The sequence below is a fragment of the Ovis canadensis genome, chromosome 14 (genome assembly GCF_042477335.2).
Source record: "Ovis canadensis isolate MfBH-ARS-UI-01 breed Bighorn chromosome 14, ARS-UI_OviCan_v2, whole genome shotgun sequence".
NCBI classification, from domain to species: domain Eukaryota; kingdom Metazoa; phylum Chordata; class Mammalia; order Artiodactyla; family Bovidae; genus Ovis; species Ovis canadensis.
In genome coordinates, this window is record NC_091258.1 from 75797399 (window position 1) to 75824934 (window position 27536).

A 27536-nucleotide genomic window follows, 5' to 3' on the forward strand; every position below is an offset into this window, starting at 1 on the left:
CTTAGCTCCATGTGCCCAAGGAGCCCTGGGGGAGTCTTGTCTGTCTGTGCATCTGGGTCACAGGCTGGCAGACCTCACTAAGGGCTGCAGAACCTGCAGGGCCAGGGAACCTACCCGGACCCCTCTGGGGGCGCAGGTGTCACCTGGAGAACAGTAACCTGGGAGATTCACATGCACAGGAGAAAATTCGCAGGTCAGCCTTCACTAGGGAAGAGTCTGGCACTCCAAAAAAGGATCAAAGCGAAAGTAGCAGAAACTACCCCCCAACCCCCCAAACACACACACACACACACACACACACACACACGGAAACATCTCACAGGGCTGATCTCCCATCACAGAAAAGGAAAGAGCTCAGGGAGTGTCCAGTTAGCCTAGTTCTGCAGGACACCGCTGCAGAACACCGCTGCAGAACACAGGACGCCGCTGCGTCTCTACAGCAGCCTCCGCAGTGCTGAGACGGGACCTCCATGAGGAGGGAGAGGAAAGGTACGGGCAAAGAGGCCGATCAACATTTCAAACGGTGTGAAAGGGATTGCTCTCAACAGGGAAGCCAACCACATGCCTCCTTGAGCACCACAGCCTGGAATTTACCTCCTGCGTCCACGGGCACCCTCTGTGCCCCAAGTCCTTGACCCACACTTCCCCCGCTCTCCAGGGGCTCCTTGTGGGACCCTCCCCCTGCAGTGCCCAGGGGAGCCCGGGCTCAGAAAACCGGCCCCCGCTCTGGGCGAAGGCGCCCGCAAACTGGAGCCCTAGCGCCACTTTCCGGAAATCCAGAGACAGCTTTCCAGGAGGCAGCCTGGTGGGTTGTCAGAGCAGAGAGACAGAAAAGCTAAGAATTCTCCCACAAGAGGGAGCAAGAAAAGTGGAGTAGGTGTAGGCATAGAAAGAGAAAGATCCAGATAATACACCGCCATCGTTAAAACAGGATACAGGATGCTTGGGGCTGGTGCATGGGGATGATCCAGAGAGATGATATGGGGTGGGAGGTGGGAGGGGGATTCAGGATTGGGAGCTCGTATACACCCGTGGTGGATTCATGTCAATGTATGGCAAAACCAATACACTATTGTAAAGTAAAATAAAGTAAAAATACATTTTTTAAAAAAAGAAAAAAAAAAGAATACCCCAGCTGAAGGTAACTAGCAAAGATTGAAGATGTCTGCTACTTCAAATGGGAGAGCGCCAATGGAAAACTACCAAAAAAGCATGAAACATTCAAGAAACACGCCATCACAAAAAGAATATAACCTGTTTCCAATAAGCTACAACATGGATGAACCTGCGGACATGTTACTAGGTGAAACAAGCCTGATAGAAAATGACAAATGCTGAACGGCTCCCCTAAACTACCTACAGTGGTCAGAGCCATAGAGACAGGAAGTAGAGTGGTGATTGCCAGCAACTGTGCAGGAGAAAGGGGGAGCTTTTGTCCAATGTGTACCGTTTCGGTTTTGTGAGATGAAAAAAAGTTCTGGAGTTTGGTTGCCCAAAATGTGAATGTTCTTAACGCTTCTGAACTGGACACTTAAAATGGTTACAATGCTAAATGATACATTATGTGTAATTTACTATAATAAACACCATCTCGGAACCACCCCCTGGGGGTAACCGCAGAAGAGTCAAGGGCTGATAACAACACTGCAGGTGTTTCCCAGCCCACCCCCACCCCAGCAGCCCAGGGGTGAGGACTGTCTGCTGTGCTCAGGACTCCCGGCTTTGGTTCTTGGAGAAGTCCGGGCTCCAGCCCTGCACGGCTTATCCTCAGCCTCCCTGACTGACCCAGGTCTCCAGGCTCTGCTCCAAGGATCCAGTAAGTCTCCAGTCAGCCTCTTCTGTGGGAGACTGGGCGCTGAGTTCACATCCTCCCAAAGAGACCTCTGCAACCCCAGAGTGCAGGGAGTCAGCCCAGCTCCAGCCTGAAGGTGGAGAGACCTGTTTTACAGATGAAAGCAGGAGCTGGTGTCTGTGCTGTGTGTGTGTGTGTAAGGAAGGGTGGAGGGAGATTGGATCAGTGCCTTGAGGCTCTAAGACAATTTTCCTGTTGTTCATATAATATTAGAGATCACCCTTATATAAGGTTTATGATGTAGGGTTGGTGATCATGCCCTAGTATAGATTTTATGATTTTAATCTCTTTTTACTGTGGGCCCTTCGAATCTATGGGTTCTTCCTCTTCTGCAGATATTGGGGTAACTGTAAGGGACTTCAACACCCACAGATTTGGGTATATGTAAAGAATAAATGCATGATGACTTACATTCAGTTACTTTTCGGTTTGCTGTGCCCAAGTTTTATTATTTATCATGGGCAGTAATTTTTTTTTAATAGTGGTAAAATACACAGAGGGCTTCCCAGGTGGCTCAGTGCTAAAGAATCTGCCTGCCAATGCAGGGGAGGCAGGTTCAAGATCCTTGGTCTGGGAACTAAGGTCCTACATGCCCACGGCTCCTGAGCCCACAGGGCCTGGGGCCTGCAGGCCACCACTGAAGGGAAGCCCGCAGGGAGCCTGCCACAAACAGTCCGCACGCTGCAATTAGGATCAGGGCTTGCGTGCTAACTCGCAGCAGTAATGTCGGACTCTGTGACCCTGTGAACTCCAACTCTCCAGGCTCCTCTGTTCATGGGATTCTCCAGGCAAGAATACTGAGGGGATCTTCCCCACCCAGGTATCAAACCTGGGTCTCCCGCATTGCAGGCGGGTTCTTTACTGACTGTGCCACCGGGGAAGCCCCTAGGCTCAGAGACAGTCTGGCAATTGAGGCTCAGATGTTCCCCTGAGCTAAGGAGAAGGAGGTAGGGATCTGAGGCCTCAAGGGGGAGGAAGACAACTTACAAGAGGTCAGTGAACAGCTGCTTGCTCCTCTAGGCAGGCAAGTCCTTTTGAGATTAAAAGCTGTTCTCTGGTAATAGCTCTCTTCCTGGAGTAGGTCCCCTAATATAATTATTTTGAGCAGTTAAAGGAGAGACAAAGAACTCCTGAGTCCGCTGGGTCTGGATCGCCTTCAGCTCAAAACAACCCATATCCAAAGTGGGTTGGATATGGGATATCCAACCCATATCCGTCTCTTCAAGTAACTCTCCCAGTAACTTTGAAATATGTTTGAAATATGTTTGAAATATGTTTAATGTGTGAAGAAACCAAAGTTCAGAGACGGACGACTTGCCCAGTGTGTCCTTATATCACTTGCTCCCCCTCATTCTGTTGCTTCATGGAATTGGACTCCCAAGGCCAAGGGCAGATGGATATATTTTTTTTCTTTTATTGAAGTAAAGTTGATGTCTAATGTTGTATTAATTTCAGCTGTACAGCAAAGTGATTCAGTTATGTATATAGTTTTCATATTTTCAAAAATGTTTATTTGTCTGAGCCAACGCTTAGCTGTGATATATGGAATCTAGTTCTCTGACCCGGGATGGGACCTGGGCCCCTTGATTTGGAGCGTGGAGTCTTAGCTCCTGGCCCACCAGGGAAGTCCCTCTTTTTCATATTCTTTTCCTATGGTTTATCGCAGGATATTGAGTAGAGTTTCCTGGTCTCCACAGTAGGACTGTGTTGTTTAGGATGACTTTCCTGAGGACTTTGTGTCTCGCTTTCTCAGCAGATCGTACCCTCCTCAGCTGTGTCTAGGATGCTGCATCCATGCGTTCACCAGTTTGTTCAGAAGCTGGTCACGGGCGGCCGCTGGAGCACATAGAGAAGTCTGACAGTCCCATGGCTCATCTGAACACTCCACATTTTCAATACAGGATCCCACACAGCTTGGAGAACAATGAGAGGGCTGGTGCCTTATGGATTTTGCCAGTAAATAATTTCTCTGAGAGATAAGGACTGATACAGAATGGATTGAGTCAGACCACCTGAAATCTACTGGAATTAAGTTCTCAGCTTAATTCTCACTTATGATCTTACGAACACTGCCGGCTTTGTTATTTGTTATTTGTGTTTCTCCTGGTTCGCAAAATTGTTGTTTCTTCCACAACTGGCCTCTGATAAAATGATGACGTGTAGTTTCATATGAGATCAGTGTCGGTAACCGTGTAACTCTAAATGTTGGGAGAAGCAACAAGAGAGAGTATTTTCCTGGACCATAGTGCTCATGAATTGCCACCCAACCCGTGGTTGAATTTATGACCGTACCAGAGCCCTGCAGACTGGAAACTGGCACCTGCCATCTACCTCTCCAAGGATTAAGTCAGGAGCTGCTGCAGCTGCTGACCTTCAACACCCGCTGAGAGGAGTTTAGGGTGGAGATCAGGAATGAAGCAGTCTGTGCACTGGGGAAACTGGCAGAACAGGCCGTCAGAGAGTTAGAACTTTCAGAAGACTTTTTAAAATTTATTTTCAATCGCAAGATTGCTTCTTTACAATGTTCTGTTGGTTTCTGCCGTACAACAACGTGCATCAGCCATAGGTATACATGTGTCCCCTCCCTCTTGAACCTCCCTCTCGCCCACCCCCCCGTCCCACCCCTCTAGGTTGGTTGTCACAGAGCACTGGGTTGAGCTCCCTGTGTTACACAGCAACTTCCCGTTAGCTGTCCATTTTGCACGTGGTAATGTATACGTTTGGGGGCTTACCTGGGGGCTCAGATGGTAAAGAATGCAAGAGACCCAGGTTTGATCCCTGGGTCTGGAAGATCCCCTGGAGAAGAGAATGGCAATCCACTCCAGTCTTCTTGCCTGGAGAATCCCATGAACGAACGAGCCTGGAGGGCTACAGTCCACAGGGTCACAAAGAGTTGGACATGACTGAAGTGACTTAGCACACACAGCGTTTATGTTTCAATGCTATTCTACCAATTTGTCCCACCCGCTCCTTCCTCCACTGTGTCCACAAGTCAGGAGAAGATCTTATGAGCCCCGATTCTTTCATCTTTGCATACGTAGACAAACACTGACATCACTAATGGTGGCACCTGCTTTGGCTGTTGAGGAGAAAACTACAGGTAAAAGTCAAAATGAAGTAGCTGCGGTGCAGACATCCGAGGAAATAGCTAGGTGACGCAGGGTGTGCCAAAAACGAGTTTTCTGAGTTGCATCAGACTAGGATGCCACATCCATTCACAGAACAATATCTGCTGGCAGCTAGTAACTGCAACCTTACTTTTTAAAGGTCTCTTTTTGTAGGTAGAACATTTTTAGACAATGAAATTGCTTTGGCCCCTTTAATTTTGTCTCAGGTGGTTTCTCGGAAGCTCTGAGATTAGCAAACTGCTTGAAGCTGCCCTTTGGAATTCAGGGAAGGTCCTGGAGGCTGGAGTCTGCCTACAAGAAACAAGGGACAGAAATAATGCCTAGGAGCCCCATATGGCCCTGAGGCAGGATCTAGGTAAGGCAGAATCCAGGCTGGGCATTTAGAATTTGACTCCTGTTTACATATCCTGAGGAAGGAGGCAGGTGGGCTCTAGGGTAGACATTTACAACCAGCCTCCTGTTGGCACCTCGAGATAGAAATGACAAGATTGTAAGTAGCTGGACTTCGTTTCCTGTGGACTCAAGATAACAATTACAGCAGGGCTAAACTCTATTTGATTCAAAGATCAAGAGGTCACATATTTCCCACCCTTGGGACTGGGGAGACGCTGCACATGCCCAGAAAGCCTCCTTGGAGGTGAAAAAGAAGGGGGCACCATCCTGTAATAGGTGATGCCAAGGACACCCTCACAGGGCTCTGGACTAAAATCCATCTTGGAAAGAAGTTGTACATGTGTTTTGGGGAGGATCCTAGGGCAGGGCAGGTGTGGAAAAAGAAACCAGACAATTGGCCAAAGGTGAACAAATCTGGAAGAAGTGCCCTGTGTGAATGACTTAACTGCCCTTTTATGGGGCTCCTCCTCCTCAACGGAAGGCCCACATCTCTTCTCTCTGGGTGTGTAATTCTGCCTCCCTTTGGTCTGAACTGAACAAGCAATTTCTCTGTGCCTCTGGCTTGTTGGGCTGTGTCTCTAATATACTTTGTACACTTTTTCTTTCTTTGTGTGTGTGTGTGTGTGTGTTTTTACAGCTTTTGACTCCTTGAGAAACGAATGTATCAACGGGGACGAGAGCCAGAGGAACCTTGTCTCTAACCCGTGGCCCCTGGTGGACCAGCAGCTAGGATTCCTGGTTTTCCCCCAGAAATTGGACCCCGGATTCCTGAGCAGAGAACTAAGCCACCACACACGCCTGACTCTATCCAAGAATGTCTGATGCTGAGACCCAGGATTTCAAGGTAAACTGCAGGTCTCCGCAGACTGCTGGCTGGAGACCTCTGAGTTTCTCTCTCTCCCATGAGCACTTGCTTGCTCCCACTCTCTGCTTTGTTCTCCTTCCAAGATCCGCAGGGCTACAGGTGCGCTCAGTGAAGGGGCCCAAGTCATGTTCTTCTCTCCTCTCTCCGTCTCTCACTGGCTCTGCAGGACCTACAACTCCCAGCATGCCCTGTGCCCATCCTCTTCAACACTGAGAGCAACGCAAGGGGGATCATAGCTTGGCACCTGCCACTGCCTCCAACAAATTGCTCCCTGCTACACACTGCACTTTTATCTCCCAGGAGTAGAAAAATTACAACCCCCAGCCCCCACAGTCAGTCTTCCCTGTCGTTCTCCCCAAGCAACCCACCAGCAGGCAAATTCTTCTTGTCCTGTGATCTTCTTTACTTGAGAAGTAAAGAATTTACTTGATTTTACTAATTTACTAATTAGAATTTACTCATTTACTTGAGAAGCAAGGTTTCTTTTTCACCTAAGCCTTATGTCCCCTTCAGTTTTACCTTAGACACCCAAACAAATGGGGTGATAGACCTGGGGCTATTTCTGCTGTTTTCTCTCCCACTGTGCTCCGTGTGCACAAATCCGCTGTGAGACTGCTCTCAGCACTTGGCCCTCAGGTCCTGAGCCCTGTGGCCTTCTCCCTCGTAGCCACCTCCAGTTCCGCCAGCAGCTCTCCGCCACTCCAGGCTGCGACAGCGCATGCACAGCAAGGGGCACAGCCTACTGAGCTGACCTCACCGCTGCGGCAGACGCTCCTCAAGGGGCACCCCGGTGACACTGGCACCGGTTCAAATGTTCCCTCGACACCCCCACTCCACCCCCGCACCTGGGAACCCCTCATGGGAGGGACTGGGCCAACTACAGACTTCTGGTCAGTGAGCAGTGGGCGAGTAGAGGACTCTCAGAATTCCAGCACGCACAGGATTCGAAGGAAATTCAGAGGGCAGTCTGGGTCTCCCTCAGGGGCCCCCGAGTCGTGTTTCTGGGAGGCTGGGCCTCATTTCTAGGAGTGCTGTTCTTGGTTGCCAGTTGTTCAACCTGGGACATTGTCCTTTTTAAGCCAGATGGGCCAACAAAGGGGAAACTTAGATTTGTTTTCATGATCACTGGTCTTTATTTAAGTTGAGGGATGGAAAATGACCTAAAAAATTAGGTCTCTGGATTATAATATTCTACTATCTTATAATAATATAGTATCTTACAATTAAATCTTTGTTGCCATGGATGGGAAAATAAACTGATATTAAATGTCCTATTCATTCTAAATGATCCCCTTCTAGTTTTTCCCAGCTCTCGGAGGGGAACCAAGCTTCCCCAAACCTGCAAGTTCCCCTACTGCTTCAGACTCTTTGGATTTAAATTAGACCCCCTTCTTTCCAGAGAAACAGTCTTTGCTGGTACAACATTTTATCAGCCACTTTGCCCCTGTTATCAGGGCCAATTTGAGAACTCTCTGGTCTAAAATTTACCTACGAAACTATGGCTACAGAAAAGAAAGAAGATATTTTATTCTAACAGTGTGTGGCCACAATATTCTCTGGACTCTGGAGAAATGACCCTTAAAGAACAACTCCTGCTAGGAGAACATGATTTTTTCTGCCTATGCCTTGAGACCAGGGCTTTTAGGAACACTTATCTAAGCCATGTCTAAGTTCTGAGACTGAGGATAAAACATGGAAGAATCATTTAAAATTTTTACTTATTACTTATTTTAAAACTTTATAAAAATTTTACATAAATATATTTATTTTAAAGAGTAACTGTATTTTACTGTTACAGTTATTTACAAACCAGTGATTTACAAACTAGTGAGTTTCATATTGCAATAGCTGATTCATGGCTAAGTTTAGGAAATGAAACTGTGAGGTCTCTGCCTGGATTGACGTACGTCTCAGTCTTTGCTTTTGGATAGTGTTGCTGATTTGTAAAGGAGCGCTATTAAGTTGGCTTAAAGAAAAGAAAGCAAATAATTCTAAATACAAGAATGAAGCTAAATACAGGTTCACACACTCTGGGAAATATTCAGCGTTAAACTGATATCTGACCTTAAAGTCTGTTTAAATTTGTTAATATAGACATATCTTCAGAGTCATCAATATTAAGCATAATAATTTTACTATAGCTGGGTTGCCTGAAAGTCACTAAATTTATGTTACAACATTTGTTAGCAAGAAAATTGGCTTGGTATAGGATAAAAGTTTTTGAATGAACACTTTTGAAATAATTATGTTTTAGCTTTTCTAGGTTTTAAGAGTTGAGGATTCTATCTGAAATATATAGGTAAATCTGCTAGAAACAATAACGGAAGCATTTTAATATGCAACAGGAAAGTAGGATGTGTATTTTCAGTAAAGAAGAGACGAGGAATAAAATCACACTTCATTAAGAGAAGTGCTCCCCCTCGCTTCTCTTCAAGCAACTCTTTCCGTAACTTTGAAACATCTTAAAAGATTCACTTAGGTTTAAGGAACCATATCTCAGAGATAGAGAACTCCCTCCATCTGCCCTCTTACCACCTGTTCCCATCACTCTGTCACTCCATGGAACTGGACTCCCGGGGCCAAGGGCAGGTGGACCTTCTTGATGGCTTGCTATGCTGTTTTCTCAGCAGATCTGAGCCTCCTCGATTCTCTAGGATGTTGTGTCAGGATGTTCACCAGTTTGGTCAGAAGCTGGTCCGTAGGCGGCGGCTGGAGCCCAGGGAGGAGTCTGAGAGGGGCAGGGCCCACTGTCTGAACACCATAGACCTGACAGCTCTGGGTGTGAGCGGTACCCTAGGAGCTGGCGTGTACATCGTGGTTGGAGAAGTGGCTGTGTACGAAGCGGGACCAGCAATCGTCATCTGCTTCTTGCTGGCTGGCCTGTCAACTCTTTTGTCCGGGCTCTGCTACGCAGAGTTGGTGGCCCGGGTACCACGCTCCGGTTCTGCGTATCTCTATAGCTACGTCACCATGGGAGAACTGTGTGCCTTCATCATTGGCTGGAACCTCATCCTGTCCTTTGTCATCGGTGAGACGGTGGGGTGGGGGAAGGTGTGGGGCTTAAGATCAGGAAATTCAGAGCGGGTAGTTGAGTCCTCACTGATTCATGAGAACTTCGTTAATCCACCTTGAGGGGGGGCTTGGGTAGCGTGGCAGGAAACCCTTATAACTGTATTCTAGTTAGGTCAGCTCTGCTCTCCTTAAATGACTGAACCAAGAACTGAGCAGGAAAAGGAACTGAAAGGAGTGGGTGATAAGGAGGCATGTCCCCCAGGCCCTTCCCCTCACCATACTGAAGTCTCTGCTCCGCTGTTTCCTTTGTGGGATTTTTGTTTACAATTCGACTTAAATTGTCACCCTCACTTCCCGGTCCTCTAGGTCCCACTTCCCTGTTATAGTTTTTAGCCTCATATTAATCTCCTCCTAACATATTAAATAGTTGACCCGTTTTGTGAATCATCTGAGTCTACTCTGAGTGCCAGGTTGCTTGAGTAACATCCAACTCTTTGCGATCCCATGGACTGTAGCCCACCAGGCTCCTCTGTCCATGGGATTCTCCAGGCAAGAACACTGAAGTGGGTTGCCATTTCCTACCACTGGAGATCTCCCCAACCCAGGGATTGAACCTGCATCTCTTACGTGTCCTGCATTGGCAAGCAGCTTCTTCACCATTAGTGCCGCTTGCGAAGGGTGTACCCTCTCCACTCTATAAAAGAGAACTTTGTAAGATTAGGTATTTTGTCTGTTTTTCACCTCCACCCCCGCCCCCCAGAACATCCCATGGTACGTGATAAGGGTTCAATTTCTCTTTGTCAGTGAGTGTTCTCTTGCTGCTGCAGGCACCGCCAGTGAGGCCAAGGCCTGGAGCATCGCCTTTGACAGTCTCATTGGGAACCACATCTCTCAGGCATTCCAGGGAACTTTCTCTCCATATATGCCCTACTTCCTGGCCAGGCATCCAGACTTTTTTGCCCTGCTCCTGGTGCTGCTGCTCACAGGTGAGACAGGGCTCAGGACAGAATGGAAAGAGTGGGATGTGGAGGGGGAGTTGAGGTGAAGAAAGCTTGGAGTTCCAGAATGGTGGGATAATTCAGTTCAGTCGCTCAGTCGTGTCCAGCTCTTTGCGACCCCATGAAACGCAGCACGCCAGGCCTCCCTATTCATCACCAATTCCCAGAGTTTGCCCAAACTCATGTCCATTGAGTCGGTGATGCCATCCAGCCATCTCATCCTCTGTCATCCCCTTCTCATCCTGCCCTCCATCTTTCCCAGCATCAGGGTCTTTTCCAATGAGTCAGCTCTTCACATCAGGTAGGACTGGAGTGAACTGAGATAGGAGAGACAAGAAGCCAAGATACAAACCATTGGTTTTCACCCTTGGCACTACTGACATTCTGGGCACTACATCATTCTTCAATGTCAGGGAGCTGTCTTATTCATTGTGAATTTTCTTTTCAGTCATTGTCAACTGTTGATTAGCATCCTCAGTCTTTACTTACTAGATAACAGCAATGCCCACCAGCCAAATTATGACAATCGGAATGCCTCAAGATATTGCCAAGTCTCTTCAGAGACAAAATCATTCCCACCTGATAATCATTTACTTTAGGCCTACAAGTTTCGTCCCTGTACTGAGACTGAAGATATTTGTTTATTTGAGCGGAAATTCCCACAAAATAAAATTAATCATTTACCATATCCCCCGGATTTTTTTGCGATATAATTGAGATTGTTATAACAATAACAATCTGTCGCTAAGTCACATCTTTGCGACCCCATGAATTGAGGTACAGCAGGCTTCCCTGCCCTTCACTATCTCCCCGAGTTTGCTCAAACTCATGTCCATTGAGTTGATGATGCCATCCTACCATCTCTGTCATCCCCTTCTCCTCCTGCCTTCAGTCTTTCCCAGCATTAGCATCTTTTCCAATGAGTTGGTTCTTCATATCAGGTGGCCAAACTATTAGAGCTTCAGCTTCAACATCAGTCCTTCCGATGAATATTCAGGGCTGATTTCCTTTAGGACTGACTGGCTTGATCTCGTTGCTGTCCAGGGAGCTCTCAAGAGTCTTCTCCAGCAGCACAGTTTGAAAGCATCAACTCTTTGGTGCTTAGTCTTCTTTATGGTTCAACTCTCACTTTTATACATAACTACTGGAAAAACTGCAACTTTGTTTACAGACCTTTGTTGGCAAAGTGATGTCTCTGCTTTTTAAGGTGCTGTCTAGGCTTGTCGTAGCTTGTCTTAATTGAGATACAATATTACATAATTTTAAGATGTATAAAGTGATGTTGATCGATGTGTTTATTGTGAGACAATCGCCACAATAAGAAATTAGCCATCTTTTGGTAACGATAACCCTGTATGTGAGATGGCAAAAGAGACACAGATGTATAAAACAGACTTTTGGATTCTGTGGAAGAGGGAGAGGGTGGGATGGTTTGGGAGAATGGCATTGAAACATGTATAATATCATGTAAGAAACGAATTGCCAGTCTAGGTAGGATGCAGGATACAGGATGCTTGGGGCTGGTGCACTGGGATGACCCAGAGAGATGGTACGGGGAGGGAGGTGGGAGGGGGGTTCAGGATTTGGAACTCATGTACACCCGTGCTGGATTCATGTTGATGTATGGCAAAACCAATACAGTATTGTAAAGTAAAATTTAAAAAAAAGAAATTAGCCATCTTAATGTGTACCATCCAGTGGCACTTAGTAAACTCACAGTGTCGTGCAAACATCTCCTCCATGCAGCTCCAAACATCTTCATCACTACAGAAGGAACCCCTGTGCCCGCTGAGTAGTCACTGTCTACCTTTCACCCATCCATAAACCCCAGTCTATGACAACCACTAGTTTTCTTTGTATGTCTGCGGATTTAGTTATTGTGGATGCCTCATATTCCATCTTTCCACAGGACTACTGGTTCTGGGACTTCAAGAATCAGTCATGCTTAACAAAGTGTTTGCATTCTTGAACCTTTCTATTCTCATCTTCATCATCGTCTCTGGCTTCATTAAGGGAGACCTGCACAACTGGAACCTCACAGACCAGGACTACACGTTGAACACATCTGCATCCACTGACACCTCGAGGTTAGGGGAGTCCTCTTGGCTGAATAATGTCTATGTGTGTGATACGCACAGCTGGGAACGTGGTGGGGACCAAAGGTATTGGGGCTGATGAATCCCATGGTGGAGTCATGGAGTCCAGGAGTTGTGATAGTAACTGAGGAAAGAAGTAGAGATGGCTGAACTCACCTCACCCATGTTCTTCCTCATTCATTCTCTCATCACAGCTTGGGTCCTCTGGGTGCTGGAGGGTTTACACCTTTTGGCATTGAAGGGATTCTCCATGGAATAGCAACATGCATCTATGCTTTTGATGGCTTTGATGTCATTGCTACTACAGATAACGTGGTCACTGTGTTTCTTATCAAGGGTCTGGGCAGGTTGGGCTGCCCTTGGGCATAGGGGTTGGAAGAAGTCTAGACTGCATTTGGAGGTGAAAGGTAATTGGATTTTGTGGTTTCATTCCAGTGTGTTTACTGACCTAATACTCCACCCATCTCGCAGGAGTAGAAGCCAGAAATCCTCAGCTTTCCATCCCCATTAGCATCGTGGTCACGATCTTCATCTGCTTTTTGGTGTATGTTGGTGGCTCAGCAGCACTCACCCTCATGGTGCCCTACTACCAGATTCATCCTGAGAGCCTCCTGCCGCAGGCTTTCCTCAGTGTTAGGTGGGGCCCTCTAAGATGCGTTCTGGCTGCCCTCACCATCTGCGCTCTTTCATCCAAGTCAGTGTCAAAGCTTTTTCTCCACCCTCTGTCAGATTATCAGACATTGTATCTTAGGATTGAGAAACAGCTTACCCCATGTAGACTAGGGAGCAGAAACCCCAGCCTCTCATGCTTCTCCCCTTCCTCCCACGTGCCCACTTTCTCTCCCAGCCTCCTGGGCACCATGTTCCCTATGTTTCATGTGATCTACACAATGGCAGAGGATGGGCTCCTTTTCAGGAGACTTGCCCAAATCCATGCCCGCACACGAACTGCCATCTGGACCATCTTGGCTTCTGGAAGTCTTGCAGGTGAATAAACAAAACTTGTTTGATCAGTTTTCTTAACTTGCATATTTCCACTATCTCACTCTCTCCCCCTACCTTGTTTGTGCCCTGATTTTAGCGGTCATGGCACTACTCTTAGAGCTCACTGATCTTGCGGACCTCATGTCAACTGGGACCCTGCTCGCTTACTCCCTGGTGGCCTTTTCTGCGCTTGTCCTCAGGTGAGACCCCACAACACGCTGACTGAGGCTCTTTGACTGGTGGGGACTGATGTGAAGATGATCCTCTTCTGCCTTCACGCTGCCTTCAAAATGACCAACGATCATTGATTTGGGAAAGAGATGGAATCATCTGGGTGATGTTGGATGAATAGGGGATACTATTAATACTGCCTTGGTATTTCTAATTCAGATATCAGCCAGAACAGAATTTAAGCCAGAATGAAACAGCAGAAGAGGAAATAGATATTTCTCAGCTGGAAGCAAGACCTTTACAATCTGTGCCTGAAGCAGAAAATGCAAGGATTCTGAAGACTCTGTGGTTCCCTCCCAGCACCATCCCCACTCGGAAATCTGGGCGGATTGTCTATGGATATGCCTTCCTGCTTGGTGAGCAGTGGGGTTTCTCTTTGGCTGTATTCCAAATTTAACAGTATTGAGAGGGCAGTGTGTTTTGGGCAGTTGAGGAGGAATCTCGGAGAGATAATGGCCCTTCCTGAGGTGGGCAGTTTTGAGATGGGTGTGACCCAAGGTCCTGATGTCTTTGTCTTCTGGGTCCAGCCTGTTCTCCTCCTCCTTGACCTTGCAGTTCTCCTGCTGATGGTCCTGAGAGTGATCCTGGCCCTGTTGACCAGCCGTGCATTCTCTGGACTCTCAGTGTACACAACAGTGGCTGTGCTGCTGCTGCTCATCATTGGGGTCACGGCCATCATCCTGAGGCAGCCCCAGAACCCCTCTCCTCTTCACTGCAAGGTAAGTGACCTTATGTATCCAAGCTCTCCACCTTGAGGAATGAAGGCAGCCTGCTCTGACATCTAAATGCTGTAGGCTGGATCAGGAGTTGCTCCCAGAGGGAAGCTGCTAAAACCAACTGACCCTTTCCTGATCCACGCTCAGCGCTTTACACACACAATCTCAGTAGGCACTGAACACACAGCCTGCGTTGAACTGGACTCTTCCTGCCCACGTGGAGTAGGGTCTCCCTTTCAGACGTCTGGGGTGTGTTCAGGGATGAATTGACTTTGTCCCCAGGTCCTTTGTTGGCCCATCCTCCCACTGGTGAGCATCTTTGTCAACGTTTACTTGATGATGCAGATGAACACTAGGACCTGGGTCCAGTTTGGCCTCTGGATGGGGATTGGTGAGTGCCTTTCTTGAAAACTGAGGCCCCTTGAGTGACTGAAGCCAAGTGTCTTCCTGCTACCTCTCCCCTAAACTGTCAGACATGACAGAAAGCAGAGGACACCTGCTGGGCTTTCATTAAGTGAGGAGAGCTCCTACTGTCCCTTCTCACTGTCTCCTCTCCCTACTAGGATCTGTCATATACTTTGGATTTGGGATCCGACACAGCCTGGGGGAGAATGATGATCAACAGCCGCCGGCCTCCAGTCCCCACATGCTTGACGGAAACATCCCTGATGATGAATCTTCTTAACCACAGGACATAGACGCTGTGTGGAATCCCTCCAGACTCAGAAGTATCTTCCAGTTCAAGTGGCACTTTGAGCCTCTATGGAGCCTGAAGGTGAAATGCATTTACAACCATGTGCTTATTGCCAGCAGATATGACTTTACTATTGAATAATTTTGAAGTAAACTTTTCAAAGCAAAATATATATTCAGAAAAGCACATGCTTCATAAGTGAGCCTCAAGGTGAATTTTCACAAAGAAAGTACAACAAAATAACCATCAACCAGAGAAAGTATTAAAATATTAATGGGGGTATAAGAAGCACCTTCTTGTGTCTATTTCCACTGAAAACACAGAGATTGTGACCTGGGAAGGAAATGCAGGTAAGTATATTTCCTGTCCAGGGTTATACTTTAAACATTAGGACATAAATAGGTTGGAATTAAAAGGAAGGGAACAAACACGTTGTACAAACAGTAACACAAGAATGCTAGAGCAGCTATCTTATTATAGAACAAAGTAGAGTTTAAGAAAAAGAGAATAACAGATAAAGTTGATCATTGAGTAATGATAAAGGGAAACGCTCATTTTAATCTCTTCCTCCAGCTTATTGAGATGTAGTGTAACATCATCCAAATGATCATTTCTCTTTACTCTTCTGTGGTAGAACATTAGAGTTGCACAACAGAGTTGATGAGAAAAAGTTCTTAATTGCAAAAACAACAAGGACACCTGCATTGCTAGAGGAAGGGGAATGGGATGGGGAGTAATAATTGGTTGATAAATGCTTCCAGTTGGGTGAAGCTAAAAGATGGAAAACGAACCTGTGAAACAAGATGAAAAGTGGTTGCTGCAGAACAGAATGCTCGAAACTGAGGTCATGGACTTGCATGATGTCGGTGATAATGATATAGAGGGTTGTTTGTGGGAATGAACAACTGAAGTAGAGTAAAAGGGGGATGGAAGTCAAGAAACTAAACAGCAAAATTCTCAGGTGGATTAAAGAATAAATGCAGGAAGATTAACAGAATTAGAGATATCACTATCTAGCGAGTTCTAATGAAATTATTGGCTGAGAAATTAATGGGGACTGAAGCTGTCAGGTGAAACTTTGATGGAGGAGGTTGACATCACCTGATTGTCATTCTTCCCTTACTGATGTGGGACACCCAGGTCCTGTGCTACCCCATGAGCTGTGATAAGCAGTACAGAACACTTCCTGGAGCATAGCCTTGATGACAAACTGCATCAGAATACAATCAAGCCTCTAGAGCAACTCCCAGCTCAGAGCAGATATAAAGGATAGATTCACATTTCAACTGAAAATGCAATCAGCCAAAACCAGAATGTGGGTAATTCTCCAGGAAAGAAAATGGTGCATTTTTATAACTATTAAATGGTATGGGGAGTTCCCTGGTGGTCCAGTCATTAGGACTCCATTTTTCCCCTGCAGGCTGTGCGAGTTCTGTCCCAAATGGGGGAACTAAGATCCCACAAGCTACACAGTGCAACCAATAAAATAAGTGATGTGACCCAAATTGGAGATTCATTCATTAATCAAATATGATTACCCATACAGGTATACACTGGGAATATTGCTGGTTGGGTCCAGATGACCCAATTTTAAAAAATAGCAATAAAAGGAGTCATACACAAATTTTTTAGTTTCCCCATGCATATAAAAGTCACGTTTTTAAAAAGTTACATTATGCTATGTTCTACTCAGTGTGCAATAGCATTTTGCTTTTTAAAAAAGTACACCCCTTGATTTAAAACTATTTTTTCTAAAATATGGTAAACATCAATTGATAACACAGTGGTCACAAATCAATTTAAACATGCAATATTTGTAAAAAGTGAAGCATGTGTGTACATGTGAATATGTCTATGCATAGTAAAATATGTATAATTAAATGCATAAAATATGTATCTATATAAGATATATGTATTAAAATATATTTTTAAATGTTCATGGTTTCTATGAAATTCACTGCATTTAAGTGTCTTGTATTTTTATGCGCTAAATCTCTCCACCTCTTGGTCTCTTTGTATGCTCTCTGTGTTCTAATCACCTCTTCTTATGAGGATATCAGTCATATTGGGTTAGGGCCAACTCTAATGACCTCATTTAGATTTAGCTACCTCTTTAAGGCCCTCTCACCAAATACAGTCACATTCTGTGGTCCTGGGTGTTAGGGTTTCAACAGAGGAATTTGAGAACGGGGAAATACATTCAACTCACAACACTTTTGACCACCATTTTCTCCCTAGCAGCTGAAACAGTGTCTGAAATGCAGAAAATGTTCAATTATATTTGATGAGATATATAATAAAAGGATCACATGTACATGTAATATTTTATGTGCCCCAAAGCAGAGAAAATTTTATTTTTCAGATGATATCAAGGGGAACGAACAGTATTTGCTTGAAATACAATATTTTGTGAAACTAATTAAAATGGAAAATAAGAATTTAAAGCTATGTCTAATCTATGAGCTTTGGTTTTTTTGGTAGTCCTGTGTGAATATGAGAGCTGGACCATAAAGAAGGCTGAGCACCAAAGAATTGAACTTTGGTGATTTTGAACTGTGGTGCTGGAGAAGACGTAAGAGTCCCTTGAAGTGAAGTGAAGTTGCTCAGTTGTGTCCGACTCTTTGCGACCCCATGGACTGCAGCCCACCAGGCTCCTCTGTCCATGTGATTTTCCAGGCAAGAGTACTGGAGTGGGTTGCCATTTCCTCCTCCAGGGTATCTTCCTGACCCAGGGATCGAACCCAGGTCTCCCGCATTATAGCCAGATGCTTTTACCATCTGAGCCACTTAGGGAAGTGAGTCCCTTAGACAGCAAGAAATTCAAGCCAGTCAATCCTAAAGAAAATCATTCATTGGAATATTCATTGGAAGGGCTGGTGCTGAAGCTCAAACTGCAATACTTTGACCACCTGATGCGAAGAACAGACTCATTGGAAAAGACCCTGATGCTGGGAAAGATTGAGGGCAGGAGTAGGAGGGGGTGGCAGAGGGTGAAATGGTTAGACAGCATCACCGACTCAATGGACAGGAGTTTGAGCAAACTCCAGGAGACAGTGAAGGACAGGGATGCCTGGCATGCTGCAGTTCATGGAGTTGCAAAGAGCTGGATATGACTTTGTGAATGAGTGTAACAACGACAGACTCCTAATTGGTGCTGAGCTGGGCTTAAGGGTTCCCCACAATTGAGTGTCTCAGGTCTCAAGCAGATTGTGCAAGTCATGTAAGTAAAACTGGGAGGGAGGAGGATTGAGAGTTGGGTCCCCGGTTTTACAGCCCCTCCTTTTCAGGGTTCTTGATGATCAAATGAATCTGTGTCCACAGAAGCAATCAATAAAGAACCTACCATAGGGATAGAAAAAAAATTAATTTGAACCAAACTGAGGGCTCTAGTTGGGAAGGCAGCCTCTCAGAGAGCTCTGAGGAACTGCTCTGCTGAAGCATTGTTTCCAGCATCCTCTTACACCTCATCCAAACAAAGCTCACACATCAACATGACAGGGCGAATTCCTTCCAGATTTCAAGAGAGACAGGCTTAGCACACAGACAGCGAGACAGCAGGACCCTGGTGTCTGGGACAGGAACCTTATCTTGGAGGGAGTGTTAACATGGATGCCATGGAAAGGGAGTTACTCATTCTTATCTTCCAAACAGACTCTCTTTACCGCAATGGTTAAAGCAGATGAGCTGTGAGGGCTGGACAGGCTGTCTTAGCTCACACACAGTTCAAGACAAACCATAAGAAAAAATGACTTCATACCTCAGTATGTGAATATTTCTCCATCACAAGCAGGCAAAAATCTATATGATCCAGCCATTCTACTTCTGAAAGAGAAAGTGTTAGTCACTCACTTGTGTCTGACTCTTTGCAACCTCATGGACTATATCCCGCCTGGCTCCTCTGTCCCTGGAATTCTCCAGGCAAGAATACTAGAGCAGGTAGCCATTCCCTTCTCCAGGGAATCTTCCTGACCCAGGGATCAAATCTGGGTATTCCCACATTACAGGCAGATTCTTTACTGTCTGAGCCACCAGGGAAGCTCACTCTACTTCCAAGGCTCTACAACAGAATTGAAAGCACACTCTGGAAGAGGTATTTGTACACTCATTTTCATAGCAGCATTATTAACAAAACTAAAACATGAAACAACCCAAGTGCCCATTGACCAACATATGAATAAGACAATGTTGTAGGTCCAAATAATAGAGTGCTATTTATCCTTAAAAAGGGAGGGCATTCCAACAGATGCTACAACATGAAAGAACTTGGTGGACATTTACTAAGCTAAATTAACCTGACAGGAAATGACAAATATTCTGATTCAACTTAAATGAAGTATCCGGAGTAGTCAGATTCATAGACACAGAGAGGAGGAGGGTGATTGCCAGGAATTGGGAAAGGAGAAAAGGGGAATTATTGTTGAACGGGAACAGAGTTGAACTTTTGCGAGATGAAAACAGCCCTGGAGTTTGGTTGCACCAAATGTGAATGTACTTAACACGACCCAAAATGCAAATATATTTAACATGACTAGACACTTAAAGATGGTTAAAATGGTCAATTTTATGTTATAGGTATTTTGCCACAATGAAAAAAGACCTCTCAGAACCTCCTCCTGAGGGTAACCATGTAAGTGTCAAGAGCTGATAGCAACACTGCTCCCCGCCCTCCCAGCCCCATCTCCACCTCAACAACGCAGGGGTGAGGACCATCTTCTGTGCTCAGGACTCCCCGCTTCGGTTCTTGGAGAGGTCTCAGCTCCAGCTCCACATGAGTTACCCTCAGCCTCCCTGACTGACCCAGTGCTCCAGGCTCTGCTCCAAGGATCCGGTAAGTCTGGGGTCACCCTCTTCTGTGGGAGACGAGGCTCTGAGTTCACATCCTCCCAAAGAGACCTCTGCAATTCCAGGGTGCAGGGGTCAGCCCGGCTCCAGCCTTAGGGTGGAGAAACCCGTTTTCTAGATGAAAGCAGAAGGAAATGAGAACTCAGCTTGTGTGTGTGTGTGTGTGTGTGTGTGTGTGTGTGAAGAGGTGGTGTGGGGGAGATTGCATTAGTGTCTGGAGTCTCTAGATGTGTTTGTTGAGTGGTGTTCAAACAATAATCATTACACTTACGTAGAGATTACGATACATGGACCCCTGGATTCAGTCTCCTCTATACTGTGGGATCTCCGTATTTTCTGGTCCTTCATCTGGGACTTGAACATTCGCAGTTTCCTTGGGAAGACTGTGGTGAGTTATGTTAAATCAGACGAGCTAATGTGTGTGTGTGTGTGTGTGTGTGTGTGTGTGTGCTTAGTCGCTCAGTCGTGTCCATCTCTTTGCAACCCCACGCACTGTAGCTTGCCAGGCTACTCTGTCCATGGGCATTCTTCAGGCCAGAACATTGGAGTGGGTTGCCATTTCGTCCTCCAGGGGATCTTCCCAACCCAGGAATTAAACACAGGTCTCCCGCATTGCAGGCAAATTCTTTACTGTCTGAGCCACTAGAGAAGACCAAGAATACTGGAGTGGGTAGCCTATCCCTCTGCCAGGGGATCTTCCTGACCCAGGAGTTGAACTGGGATCTCCTGTATTGCAGAAAGATTCTTTATCAGCTGAGCTACCAGGGGAGCCCAGAAGCTAGTAAGTAGTACTATAGGTGGATTTGAACCAGGAGAGCTGGTTGAATTCAATACAAAAATCACTATCTTCATCCGCTCAGCTCATACCAAGTAAGCATCTACTGTGCCAAGTTCTGTGTTGGCAGCTTTTGCTTCTGTGGGGCAGAAACCTTTTCTTTCCAGGCTCTTTGCCCAGTCTAATAATCAAGTTGACGTAAGTCAGATGAACAAGTTTAATTTGCTATGTATTGGAACCCGATAAAAACTCTAAGGCACAGACAGTCAGGCAGGTGAGGCTTATACACTCCACTAAGTGAAGGAAGAAGGGTAGGTAGGAACCTGGGGCTTCAAACAAGAGGAAGAGAACCCACAGGAAAGATGGGAAGAGCCAACACTTGATGAACAAACGTTTGCTATTCCATGCAGGCAAGTCTTTCTGAGATAAAAATGTATCTTTGGTAATAGCTCTCGTCTAGGTATAGGCCCCTAAACTACATTATGTTGAGCAGTTAAGGGGAGTGGCAAGGAGTTTCAGTCTGCTGGGTCTTCATCGCCTTCAGCTCAAAACTATCCATATCCCAAAGGGGCACAACTGAGGGGAGATGCAATCCATTCCACTTTTCCACTAACTCTTAAAAAGTAATTTAAAATTAATGACTGTGCGGCATCCTTGTTGCTGTGTGTAGGCTTTCTCTAATTGCGGTGATCAGAATTACTCTCTAGTTTTGGTGCGCAGGCTTCTCATTGTGGTGACTTCTCCTGTTGCAGAGGATGGGCTCAAGGCACAGAGGCTCAGTAGTTGAGGCTCGCAGGGTCCAGAGCACAGGCTCAGTAGTCGTGGTGCACTGGTTTAGTTGCCCATCAGCATGTGGAATCTTCCTGGGCCGTGTCCTCTGCGTTGGCAGGTAGATTCTTAAACACTGTGCCACCAAGGAAGTCCCTTCCAGTAACTTTGAAACTTGTTAAAAGGCTTCTTTGTGTTTGAAGAAACCAACGCTCAGAGATGGAGAACTTGCCCGAAGTGTCCTTTCACCACCTGCCCCCCATCACTCCATTGCTCCACGGAATTGGACTCCCGGGGCCAAGGGCCAATGGACATTCTTCATGGCTTGGTGTCTTCCTTCCTCAGCAGATCACAGCTCCTCAACTCCACCTAGGATGCGGTGTCAGGACCCCCGCCAGTGTGGTCAGAAGCTGATCCGCAGGCAGCCCCTGGAGCCCAGGGAGGAGTCTGAGATTCTCGTGAGCCATCATCTGAACATCCTCCACCTGGTGGTCTTGGGTGTGGGCAGCACCCTGGGGGTTGGCGAGTACATCGTGGTTGGAGAGGTGGCCCTGTTTGTCGCTGGACCAGCGATCATCGTCTCCTTCTTGGTGGCCGCCCTGTCTTCTGTGTTGTCTGGGCTCTGCTATGCTGAGTTTGGGACACGGATAAAGTGGACCAGTTCTGCGTATCATTATAGCTACATCAGCATGGGAGAACTGTGGGCTTTCATCGCTGGCTGGAACCTCATACTGTCCTATGTCTTTGGTGAGATGATGGCTGGAGAAGGTGTGGGGTTGAAGACCGGGAAACTAGGAGTGGGATTTGGTCTTCAGTCATTCATGAGCACTTTATCATCCACTTTGTGAGGCGAGGAGAGTAATAGTGTTAGGAAAACTCCACAGCTTCATTCTACTCAGCTCTCCCCTGCTTTCCTTAAATGATAGACCAAGAGCCCAGAGGAAAGGGAACCGTGGGGAGTGGGTGAGAAGGAGGCATGGCCCACAGGCTCATTCCCTCACCATACTGAAGTCTCTGCTCTGCTTTTGCCTTCATGGAGTTTCCATTAGCACTGGATTTAAAATTTTAATCCTTATCTCTCAGATCTCTTGTTCCCTCTTCCCTGTTTTCTTGCATAACCTTGATCTCCCGCTAAAACACTTAATAATTGACCCAGTTTGTGAATCATCTGGGTCTACCCTCCCCACTTCATGAAAATAAATTGACATTTGACATTTTGTAAATTTCCTCCCCAGATACATCCCATGATGCATAGAGGGATTCAATTCACATTTATCAATGAATGTTTCCTCTCCTGCTGCAGCCACTGCAAGTGTGTCCAAGGCCTGGAGCTACACCTTTGATGGCCTGATCGGGAACCACATCTCTCAAGCATTACAGAGAGCCTTCTCTCAGTACATGCCCGACTACCTGGCCCGCTACCCAGACTTCATCGCCCTGGCCGTGGTGCTGCTGCTCACAGGTGAGATAGGGGTCCAAATTAGGATGGGAAGAGAGGGGTGTGGCGGAGGAGCTGAAAGGCTTGGGGTGGCAGAATCACGGGGGATTAGGACTTGGAATAAAGCTCTGAGATGTGGCTTCCCTGGTGGCTCAGTGGTAAAGAACCTACTTGCCAATGTAGAAGATGTAGTTTCAACCCCTGGGTCAGGAGGATCCCCTGGAGGAGGAGATGGCAACCCACTCCAGTGTTCTTGCTAGGAAAATCCATGGACAGAGGAGCCTGGTGGACTGCAGTCCATGGGGTCGCAAAGGGTTGGATGCAACTGAGCAACTGAACACACAGGCACAATCCATCCACCAAGAAGGGTCTGGGGTATGAGAGACAGGAAGGCAAGACACAGACTGTTGCTTCCCACTCTTGGAACTACTGACCTTCTAGACCGGAACAGCCTTCAGTATTGGGGGCTGTCCTGTCCATTGTTGCTGTCATCAGTTCCTAAGTCAGGTCCAGCTTTTTGTGACACCATGGACTACAGGCTTCCCTGTCCTTCACCATCTTCCAAAGTTCATTCAAACTCACGTCCATTGAGCCAGTGATGCCATCCAACCATCTCATCCTCTGTTGCCCTCTTCTTTTGCCTTCAATCTTTCCCAGCACCAGGGTCTTTTCCAATGAGTTGGCTCTTCGCATTGTAGGACTTTCTTAATTTATATATCTGGCAATTTATCATGGCCAGATATATAGCATTCCTGAACTTTCCTCACTAGATACCATGCCTATTTAGATACTATGCCTGTCTCCCAAGCAGTGACAATGACAATGAAAATGTCTCCAGACGTTGGCAAACATCCCTAGGGCACAAAATCAACCCCCATTGAGAATCAGTTTACTTGGACAAGTTTCTTCCTCTGTATTGAGACCAAAGGTGTGTTTTTAATTGGGAAATAATTCACGTAGCATAAAATTAACCATTCTACTATCTTCAGTTTTATTGAGATATAATTGGCATGCAACATTGTGTAAGTTTAAGGTGTTAGGTGTATATACTGTGAGATGGTTACCATCTCACAATGAAATTAACCTTCTGAAAGTATACAATACCGTGGCACTAAGCACATTCACAACATTGTACAACCATCACCTCCATGTAGTTCCAAACATATACAACAAAGGAACCCCTGCACCCACTGAGCAGTCACTGTCCACCCATGTGTCCCAATCCCACAACCTCCAGCTCCTGGTAAACACCGGTCTGCTTTCTGTCTCCATGGATTTTGTTATTCTGGACATCTCATATTCCGTTTTCCCCACAGGGGCACTTGCTCTGGGAGCGCGTGAGTCACTTCTGGTTACCAGAGTGTTCACAGGCATCAACGTCTTGGTTCTCATCTTCATCATCCTCTCTGGCTTCTTTAAGGGAGACCTGCACAACTGGAAGCTCACAGAACAGGACTACACATCCATCACACCTGGATCGGGTGGCATTTCTAGGTTAGGGTGGTACCCTTGACCTTAGTAATGCATAGGCTGAGGGTGCAGAGCTGGGACTAAAAGACCTGGGCTGATGGATCCAAATGTTGGGAGTCTGGAGCCCAGGACTTGTGGTATTAACTGAGGATTCCTGTAGAGATGGCTGAACACACCTCACCCATGTTCTTCCTCATTCCTTCTGTCACCATAGCTTGGGTCCTCTGGGCTCTGGAGGATTTGTGCCATTTGGCCTTGGTGGAATTCTCCGTGGAGCAGCGATATGTTTCTATGCACTTGTTGGTTTTGATGCCATTGTCACTAAAGGTAACATGATCATTGTGTGTCCCATCAAGGGTTTGGGAACACATTGGGCTGCCCCTTGGGCACAGGGGTGGGTAGAAGGTTAGGCTTATTTTCATGGTACAAAAAAGAGAGGGATTTTGTGGTTTCACCCCAGTGTGCTTTCCTGACCCAGCACCTTCATCAATGTTGCAGAGCAAGAAGCCCTAAGCCCTCGTCGTTCCATCCCCTGGAGCATCTTGATCACCATCTTCATCTGCTTTCTGGCGTACTCTGGAGTCTCAGCCGCGCTCACCCTCATGGTGCCCTACTACCTGATTCACCCTGAGAGCCCCTTGCCGCAGGCTTTTCTCTACATCGGCTGGGACGTTGCCAGATATGTCGTGGCTGTTACCACCCTCTGTGCTCTCACATCCAGGTCAGTATCATGGTTTTCTCCTCATCTATGGTCAGATGCTCAGGTTGCCAACAATTTGGGATAGAGAGACAAGAGATAAAGACACCTTACACCTGTAGACCAGGGAACAGATGCCCCAGTCTGTCCTCAGGTTCCTCTTTTTGCTTCCAGGCTCCAGAGCATCTTCTTCCCCATACCCGTGGTGATCAGGGATATGGCACGTGATGGGCTCCTTTTCCGGAAACTTGCCAGTGTCTTTGTTCACACAGGAACCCCCATCATGGCCATCATGTCTTCTGGAAATATCGCAGGTGGATAATGAAACCCACTCCTTCTTTGATCAACTTCCTTAGCTTGGGTATTTCCTCCAGTTTTTCTCTCCCTCCACCATCTTGTTTTGCCTTCATTCTAGGGCTCTTGGCATTGCTCTTCAAGTTCAGTGACCTTGTGGACCTCATGTCAATTGGGAATTTGCTTGTTTACTCCCTGGTGTCTTTCTCTGTGCTTGTCCTCAGGTGAGACTCCACTGCACCTTGACTGGGTCTCAGACTTGTGGGGATTGATGGGGAGGTAATCATCTTCTGCCTTCATAAACTGAAGTGAATGAAAGTCGCTCAGTCGTGTCTGACTTTTTGCAACCCCATGGACTTTACAGCCCATGGAATTCTCCAGATCAGAATACTGGAATGTGTAGCCTTCCCCTTCTCCAGGGATCTTCCCAAACCAGGAATCAAACCCAGACCTCAACATTGCAAACACCTTTTAAATGTCTTTTTCTAAATCTGTCTTCAAGCCACCTTCTAAATGCCCTTCTATGCTTAAGGCAAGAGAGAGGTGGAACAGGCTGCCTAATGTTGGATGAGTAAAGGCTGCTGTTAACACTGCCTTAATATCTGTAATTCAGGTACCAACCAGAACAGGCTTTAAGCAAGAAGGAGGAAATTGATATTTCAAGACATGAAGCAAGTCCTTCAGAACCTGTACCTGAAGCAAGAACCTCAAGGATTCTGAAGACTCTGTGGTTCCCTACCAGCACCATCCCCACTCTGAAATCTGGCCAGATTGTCTATGGATGTACCTCCGTACTTGGTGAGCAGTGGAATTTCTCTTCGGTCATATTCTGAGACTGATGGGAGGTGGTGGGAGTGTGTATTTTGTCAGTTGAGGAGTCTTGGAAATACGATGGCCCTTCCTGAGGTGGGCAGCCTGGGGGTGAGGGGACGGTGAGCCAAGGTCCTGACGTCTTTGGCTTCTTGAGTCAGCCTGTTCTCCACCTTGACCCTTGCAGTTCTCCTGCTGACCATCCTGAGTGTGATCCTGGCCCAGTGGTCCAGCCAGGTGTTCTCTGGAGACCCTGGGCTCACAACAGTGGCTGTGCTGCTGCTGCTGCTCATCACTGGGGTCACAGTCATCATCTGGAGGCAGCCCAAGGACCCAGGTCCTGAGTACTTCAAGGTAGGTGACCTTATGTGCCTAAACTGTTCACCTTGAATGAATGAAGTCTGCAGGCTTTGAAGTCTAAATATCCTTTGCTGCCCTAAAGGATATAAGTTGCTAAAATAAACAGACCCTTCCCTGATCCACACTCAGTGCTTTACATACACAATCTCAGTAGGCACTGAATGCACAGCCTGAAAAGGACTGGAGTCTCCCACCCATGTGGGGTAGGCTCTCCCTTTCAGACGTCTGGGGTGTGTTCAGAAATTAACTGACTCTGCCCACAGGTCCCTGCTCTGCCTGTCCTCCCACTGGTGAGCATCTTTGTGAACGTTTACTTGATGATGTTGATGACTCCGAGGACTTGGACCCAATTTGGCATCTGGAATGCCATTGGTAAGTAGCTTTCTGGGATAAAGAGGCCTCTTGGGTGACTGAACCCAATCCTGTTCCTACCACCGCTCCCCTAAACTGTGTCAGATGCCATAATAGGAGCCCATTTTGCATTTGTAAGTGAGGAGAAGCCCTACTTTCCCTTCTCATTGTCTCATTTCTCTACTAGGATTTCTCATATACTTTGGATATGGGATCCGACACAGCCTGGCAGGGAACAATCATCGATAGCCACCAGCCTCCACCTCCCAGACTTGACAAAAACATCTCTGATGCTGAGCCATCTTAACCACAGGAAGTAGATGCTGTGTGGAATCCCTCTGTGTCCTAAAGGATCTTCTGTTTCAAGGGGCACTGTGAGCCTCTATGGACTGTGAAGGCGGATGCACTTAGACCCTTGTATTTTATTGTTCATGGACACAGTGACTGTAACATTGCATAAATGTTAAATAAACTTTTTAAAATTTTGTCAAGTGCAGCAAGATGAATTTTTACAAAAAACTACAACGTAAGCAGCAACCAGAAGAAATAAAATACTCACCTGCACGTAAGAAACTCCTCCTCCTGCCTCTTTCCAGTAAAAACACCAGGGACTCCCACATGGGAAGGAAATTCAGGTAACAGTATATGTGTCCAGTATTGCACTTGAAATATTAGGACACAAATATATTGGAAGTAAAACGAAAAGAACAGATATATTGTGCAAACAGTAACACGAGAAAGCTAGCACGGCTGCATCAACAT

The 27536-nt window shown here is 46.5% G+C and overlaps 2 protein-coding genes and 1 long non-coding RNA gene across 5 annotated transcripts; all 3 read left to right on the top strand.

Moving 5' to 3' along the window:
* Positions 1-1689: 1689 nt before the first annotated feature.
* On the top strand, positions 1690-4022 carry LOC138419294 (uncharacterized). Its single transcript, XR_011248929.1, has 2 exons — positions 1690-1816; positions 3606-4022. It is a non-coding gene; the product is annotated as an uncharacterized lncRNA (long non-coding RNA).
* A 4698-nt stretch (positions 4023-8720) lies between these two features.
* LOC138419274 (cationic amino acid transporter 3-like) lies at positions 8721-15472 on the top strand. 2 transcript variants are annotated; one of them, XM_069551944.1, is made up of 9 exons: positions 8721-9266; positions 10078-10236; positions 12158-12335; positions 13192-13331; positions 13426-13528; positions 13719-13915; positions 14115-14278; positions 14558-14666; positions 14839-15472. In XM_069551944.1, exons 1-9 carry the CDS (start codon positions 8798-8800, stop codon positions 14958-14960), a joined length of 1641 nt encoding a protein of 546 aa, XP_069408045.1. In that variant the 5' UTR covers positions 8721-8797; the 3' UTR covers positions 14961-15472. The 2 variants fall into 2 exon arrangements, with proteins under 2 accessions (XP_069408045.1, XP_069408046.1); XM_069551945.1 differs by lacking the exon at positions 14558-14666.
* Positions 15473-19651: 4179 nt separating this feature from the next.
* On the top strand, positions 19652-27260 carry LOC138419270 (cationic amino acid transporter 3-like). 2 transcript variants are annotated; one of them, XM_069551935.1, is made up of 12 exons: positions 19652-19797; positions 21703-22101; positions 22658-22816; positions 24109-24286; positions 24477-24589; positions 24761-24983; positions 25134-25273; positions 25375-25477; positions 25867-26051; positions 26251-26417; positions 26687-26795; positions 26962-27260. In XM_069551935.1, exons 2-12 carry the CDS (start codon positions 21729-21731, stop codon positions 27021-27023), a joined length of 1812 nt encoding a protein of 603 aa, XP_069408036.1. In that variant the 5' UTR covers positions 19652-19797; positions 21703-21728; the 3' UTR covers positions 27024-27260. The 2 variants fall into 2 exon arrangements, with proteins under 2 accessions (XP_069408036.1, XP_069408035.1); XM_069551934.1 differs by having other exon boundaries at positions 19663-19797; positions 21700-22101.
* Positions 27261-27536: the final 276 nt, after the last annotated feature.

Excerpts from the sequence above, each read along its gene's own strand:
- LOC138419274 (XM_069551944.1), top strand. The coding sequence starts at position 8,798 with ATGGAACTGGACTCCCGGGGCCAAGGGCAGGTGGACCTTCTTGATGGC. Across the intron at positions 12,336-13,191 it reads GCATCCACTGACACCTCGAG|CCTCCTGGGCACCATGTTCC; the intron begins GTTAGGGGAGTC and ends TTTCTCTCCCAG. Across the intron at positions 14,279-14,557 it reads CCTCTCCTCTTCACTGCAAG|GTCCTTTGTTGGCCCATCCT; the intron begins GTAAGTGACCTT and ends CTTTGTCCCCAG.
- LOC138419270 (XM_069551935.1), top strand. The coding sequence starts at position 21,729 with ATGCGGTGTCAGGACCCCCGCCAGTGTGGTCAGAAGCTGATCCGCAGG. Across the intron at positions 24,984-25,133 it reads CTCTGTGCTCTCACATCCAG|GCTCCAGAGCATCTTCTTCC; the intron begins GTCAGTATCATG and ends TTTTGCTTCCAG. Across the intron at positions 25,478-25,866 it reads TTCTCTGTGCTTGTCCTCAG|GTACCAACCAGAACAGGCTT; the intron begins GTGAGACTCCAC and ends TCTGTAATTCAG.